This window comes from Cladosporium halotolerans, assembly GCF_011745625.1.
Source record: "Cladosporium halotolerans strain TM138-S3 chromosome Unknown Sca206, whole genome shotgun sequence".
Lineage (NCBI taxonomy): Eukaryota > Fungi > Ascomycota > Dothideomycetes > Cladosporiales > Cladosporiaceae > Cladosporium > Cladosporium halotolerans.
The window spans coordinates 1-6,270 of record NW_027191654.1 but is presented as its reverse complement, the minus strand read 5'-3'; the positions used below and the strand labels follow the sequence as shown (position 1 = coordinate 6,270).

Genomic DNA, 6,270 nt, shown 5'->3' with positions numbered 1-6,270 from the left:
GGGAGCTCGCCCAACAAATGCTTTGCCAAAAGCTGATGCTGCCACAAAAAGCCGGCATCCCAAGCACCATTCAGCAACCTGCTCAGGAGGTTGGCATTCTGAGCTTGGGACAAGGTGAAGGGAATCCCAATTGTAAGCAATGACTAGAGCAAGCACAGCAGCCGAATGGCTCGACTGATACTCACCAGTGAGCCACGATCCATGCGCATTCGAAATGCCACCAACGTACGCACAAGTTCCGTCGGAGACGACAATGCGAGCGCCCGCATGACACTCATTGAACCTTTCCTCGCCTTCTTCATGATTCGATCTTGGGATCTTGCCACAAAGAAATTTTTTTCAAAACTCATCTCATTGCCTAGCTGTTGTATGTAAAGTCGACCCCATTTCCAACGACCATTGTCGATCTATTTTCTGTTTTCAGCTGCTATTGTGGCCCGCGTCTCAGCTCGATCTTCGGGAATGACTTGGCTCTGAAGCCTCACCAGCAAGTCAACAATCAATCACGGACATCTCGCTCCGAGGCCAGGAGAGGCATCCACTCTTGCCTGACCACGTCGAATCGATGACCCGCAAAGACGGCCTTTTCTAGTGCTGAAACGCCGTACTCCTGCGCCAGAACAGTCGCAAATGCGGAGGGAACTTTCGCCGCCACACCTTCAAATGTGGTGTCTGCGAGGGGGAATATGTCGCTCGTCGAATATCGATGCCCGTCCTTGCACATCACCACTGCCTCTACGCCATCCTCTCTTTCAGCATGGTCATCGTAGCGAAGCGTGGTGATGTCAATGTAGAGCCCCGACGACATATCCAACCAACGAGCATCGATCTTGTTATCAACATCGTCAAAGCTGGTATTGGTCCAGTTTGGGTTGATCTCGAGCAGATAGTCGCGAGCAACACCAGATCCGGGGAGTTCGAAACGGTGCACTGTCATGTTGTAATAGCTGGAGAGGTGCTGCATGCTTTTCTCCGTAATTTGAACGTCCAGATCCAGGTCCCAAGGTAAGATCTTGCGGTTCCAGTACCACCCGAGCAAAGAGCCGTGCATGAGCCATGTTTCGACGCCGATATCGTTCATTGTGGATAGAAAGAAGGTAATCAGACAAGAGAGACGCGAGCGCCGTTCACCATTGGACAGTGGGCCTCTGTCGAAACGATCGTCGGAATGACTGCGGGCGGGCGACTCGTGGAAGTACTTCTGAGGTACGCCGTCACCGCTTGCATCAGACACGGCTGCAAGCCTTGCGGCGAACCAGAACAGAACCGACACCCTTAGACACCACATTGTGCGATGAACGAGTGGGCGCATTCAGCTCGGCTCGACGTGGTGAGGTTATAGTGTCGGCTGTGGAAAAGTAGAATCAAATGCAACACTACAGTAAGCGGTCTAGCCACCATTTGCAACAAGAGCTTGGGGTTCGGTATGACTGGGGCTGCCGAGACATATAAATGTATGATGGGATACAGTAGGGAATAAGGCAGGACTGGCCATCCCTTGAACAGACAGAGCAGGTAAAAAAATCCCTGCCAGCAGGCGCTCGGTAGACATGTGGATCAATCATTCGCATGCTTACGTGGGGGGATGGTGTGCAGCTCATGGCAGACCGTGACCTTCTTGGCGCGGAGCGGCGTGCAAGTGTGCTTTTCGTGACTTGGCGCAATCTTCACACTTTGTGCTCCTACTGCAATCCCATGTCTGAGAGTGGGAGACCCCTTGCTGCGCAACATCATCTCGCCAAATTTGTGGGATCTCCACGGAAGAATATGCACGTTGAGTCCGGTGATCAAACTCTTCAATTTCTGCAATCGAGCCGAAATAACGACAGACAACCGTGTTCTGGTGGTCGCGTAGGATGGAAAGTGCAAGAGCCAAGGCCGCCTCCTAGACGGTCGAGCGCATCACGCGCTGGTACAGTACTGGCGTGTATTGATGGTGATCCACCTTCTCTCGCGACCATGTGCATCGTCTCTATTGCCTGACTCCTGCTCATCCTCGATGTCGATTTGGATGCGCGAGCCTGCCGGTGCAGTTTGCCTGCTACCATGCAGTGGCGCAGGATTTTCGTGCCGTGCATTCAAGAGATGGGACGTCGCAGAGTGCGTTTTGGAGAGAAGGCGGTGAACCTCTGGCGTCCGGGGCGCCCGGATGCTGGAAGAAGACGCTGCGTCGATAAGCAGCGGATCGCAGCCCGCTCGGCAGGTTACGTGTCTTTCGACAACCCGTCTGCGCTATGAACTGGTATTGGAGATACGTTCGAGCGTGCTGGTGCTCGGACACAATGTAAGATAACGCGACAACATGCAGACGACATCGGGGGAGAATGTCAGGCATATGAAGAAGACTGCAAGAGGGTCTATGTGGGTCGCCCAAGCGTGAGCTCCGACGCCAGAGCGCAAGATTGCGATGCACGCAATCTTCAAGAAGGCCAATAATGTGAACAAGCTTTGTGCACCATGTCAGCAGTGGTTGGTACTGCGCTCAAAGGTTTCTCCACGAGCATACACTCACCATCTGATCGCTGCGAGTTCCTTCTGTTCGCCGAGACTCCGCCAGAGCAAAACCACAGAGCAGCATGCAGCCGTCAACTGCACCAGCAGCCATATAATATGCAAGCACACTCGAGCATTCTTCCCAAAATAGTGAGAGTCTAGAAGTATTGGGAGACCCGCAAGAAGTGCAGCGTAAAACGCCGTTCTTGTGCTGCGAAACTGTCGTAAGCTTTCCTGACAGGACGAACGAGATGTTGCGGCCAGCGCACAGTGCCAACTCACAATCCGTTGTGTTCAAATCCTCGCAGCCGGCACGTGTACCACACGAGCAGCGCGACGCAAGAATAGATTGCCACAGCTAGGCCGTGCAAGCTGGCGAGAATGGTCTCGACGATGAAAGACGTTGCCCCAGGCTGAGATGACGAGGAGTCGGTCAGTGGCTTTATAGAGCTCGTCGTGTCAAGGACGTGCAACGAAAATGGGGCCATTGACGCGTTTCTTTCTCATGTGTAGAACAAATCTTGAGCCGATGTGTTTCGGAAGGGGCCAAAACAGCGGACTTGCTTCCGTACGCGTATAGACCATTCGGACAAGGGTGACAAGTAGATCTGTCAGCATCCAGCGAAATACGTGCAATCAGCCAAGCCTTGAAGACTGGCCGAGTTGCCATCTTATCGGCAGCACCAGGTGCTGCAGCGACACCGTGCTCGTTGCAAGCACTGTAACATGGTCGAGAAGCAGAAGAAAGGTCTCTACTGTAGGGTCCAGGCTGCTCGCCTGGGGTCCTACGGCCTGCCAGGGCACGCGGTGACCACCGCGCGCCAGTCGGACGTTCGTTCCCCGGCGGCTGGGGAAGCCGCCGTCCGCTCGTCTGACTCGAGCTCACCTTGGCGAAGATCTAAGGTGCTTAAGCGGAATGATGCAATATAGGCCACAACGTGCGCGGGCCAGTTGCCCACCTTCCGCGCAACGGCCCCGACATCAATGGCATGTCCTCGATCGATTTCTGTCACGCCACGATCGAATCTGGAGCACTTGTCGCTCCGTGCACGCACGTTGCCAAAGCATCCCGGTCCCTCGCGTCAGTGGTGAAGCCCATAATGAAGCCATCATAAACTAGAGCTGGTCTACTGTAGCAGGGTGGTGTAATTTAATGTAGTCTGACAGAGGCGGAGTCGCGTCCAGTCGACAGACAATGATGGTGTGGAGCCTGCGCAGGGCCGGAATTGGTCGACGCTAAGGCGCGCCAATTTCGGGTTTGTCGGCTCCGATTGGTTCATGTTTGAGGTCGCGTCTCGCCTCGTGAGATACTGGACGACGGCCCGCTTCCGCAACTTGCGGCCTCCAAAGCTTCCGCAACCCTCCACGTCCCGGGCCTGGCGGCACGTCTGCAGGGGGCGCACAGATTGCGCGACAGCGCTGCTCCAAGCATCAGCTTCTATGATTTACAAATGCCGCAACAGAGGTCGCTCTCGTCTTGTGCGCATCTGGGACTTGTACCTGAATTTCCTAGCTTGACTTCACTGTGACGCCAGCGCGGCAAAACTGTTGAATCATGTCTAAATTTAGAACAAGCCATGTTCTGGAATAATTGCCAGCTGCTTCTGACATGTAAAATGATTCCCTTGGTCTTTCAATCGCTCCTGGCAAAGAGAAGTGTGTGATAATGAGCTTGAGCATCACTCTCCTCGCAATCAACGACGAACTGCGCCCCTGCCCGGAGGCTTTCTGTTCAGCGACAGCCCTGTTCGGTGGATTCGTTCTCCCCGCCCCTCTTCATGACGAATTTCAACGCAAGACAGACTCCCCAACTCAGGGAAACTGTTAGGGAAGAGTGGCACAGCCTACTCACGATGGTTCTAGAAGCTATGGACAATACATTCCGGAAGCTGTATAGCACAGTACAGACTGCACCATCAAAGCGAAGATCGTGATCGGGCCCCACGATGTGCAATATGCCTCATTTCAACGGGGTCATGTGAAGGGTATCGACCGCCTCTGGCGGACACCACGAGTCGGCTAAAGACAAAGCTCATGACTTCATCGCCTCTCCCAATCAATACTTCGTGCTCGACAACTCGGTCGCATCGAGTTTTGGGGCGGCGTTTGTCTACAGCCACGGGAGTCCCGCGCCAAGCTGATGATGGACCCGCACATCTAGATCGTGCATGGGAATCGGAGAAATTGTGGGACTGCCTCCTGCTTGGTTCCATTCGACCACGATCAAGTTCTGCACGTTGGATCAGGATGCAGCGAGTCCATTCGAAAGACCGGGGTATCTCCACTATTGTAGGGCAGTGCTCCCGCCATGGTTTCTGGACACACTTCCCGAGTCTGAAATCGAACCGGGTCAAGATGTACGCGGTTACATCATTGCAGAACTCGCAATTTCGAGGCAGCGAAAACTTGCTCGAGTGTCGATAGCAGTCGATGTTCCTGAGCACATGATCCTCAAAATCCTGCAGCAAGTCATGCTCACGTTGGTGGAGAGGACGCGACAGTGATTGCACAGGGTCCCCGCGAAAGTGCACTCTCTCCGGCATTGGGCTTGCGGAAACGGTCGCCGTGCGCATACAATGCCCCGGCTTGGAGGCTAGTCCTGGATTTCCGAGAGACTCCCAATCTGGTTTTAACGCTGTAGAGGCCAATCCAATGTTGCGAGGCTGCTCCTGGCGGGATCATCATCGATTATCCAGAAGCATTTCGCCGGCGCCGCGGTCAACATCATTTCATTCATAGTCCATGAAGATGTGACGCGTGACGTTCTACCGCCGCGCTTTCCGCAAAAGCCACGCGACGAGGGGGAACACGACGAGGGGGAAGGGGGAACAGGCGGGGAGGGGCCATTGAGCCTGCCACGTCAACGAATCATGTCCGCATACCAAGCGCCGTCATGCTTAATTTAGCGCCCGACAAATGCTACTTTACAGTACCCGTAGCTCCTCACGTGACCAGCGGTCATGCGCAGTCACTTGTCCTCTTGATGTCGTGGTTGCCCAAGCCTTGACCGGCCGCAGGAATGTTATCGCCCGTGGGCCCCAGCTCATTCGTCTTCCCGGGTCACTCCCCTGACTCGAGTCCCTCTGGAATCAACTCAGAGATCCTTACAATTTTCGCAGCCAGCTCTTTAATGCTCCTTGCGTTGAGTACGTCAAACATACTCACATCGGCTTTCTCGTCTCCCGGACCCAATTTCGGAATCCCATAGCACCGAGAGAATCGATGCTGTACGAATGCAATGGTTGCGATGACTTGATCGAATCAGCGGAGCGACGCAGGCCTTTCGCCAAATGAGCTTTGACAGCACTCACAATACACTTTCGCGCCTCTTCCATCGAAGTCACGGCTGAAATTTGGTGACTGAAGTCCTTTGATCGGCGGCTGAGCACTTTGTTGTCTTTTCCCGCGGCAGCGGAGACGCCCAAGCATTTCAGAAGCGCAAAGATTGGTCGGTCGTAATATTCCGGCGTTTCATGTTGACCCAGTTGCAGCATTCCTCCAGAGGGGAGTCCGGTGCACAGTTGCGGCGGAAAATTACAACTGGTAATCTCTCCGGATATGCACATGATCATTATGGCGTGAAGATCAGCTTCCGTCATCCAAGTGGCTTCTGAAGTCGACAAACCTGCCGACACAGTGCCGTCGTTTCCCGCACCAACGTCCAACATCGGGCCCATGTCAATGGTGACCGCGGGTAAGCTTCGACTTCGGCGATAGTGCGCGAGCGCGTCTTGGAACGTGTTGCCGGCGGCGTATCCAGCTTGACTGACGTGACCC

General features: G+C 54.3%; 1 protein-coding gene across 1 annotated transcript; it reads right to left on the bottom strand.

Moving 5' to 3' along the window:
- Nucleotides 1-499: 499 nt before the first annotated feature.
- On the bottom strand, nt 500-1,081 carry WHR41_09655 (uncharacterized protein; the record flags this gene model as incomplete). Its single annotated transcript, XM_069378257.1, has 1 exon — nt 500-1,081. One exon carries the CDS (start codon nt 1,079-1,081, stop codon nt 500-502), a length of 582 nt encoding a protein of 193 aa, XP_069224848.1.
- Between the last annotated feature and the right edge of the window lie 5,189 nt (nt 1,082-6,270).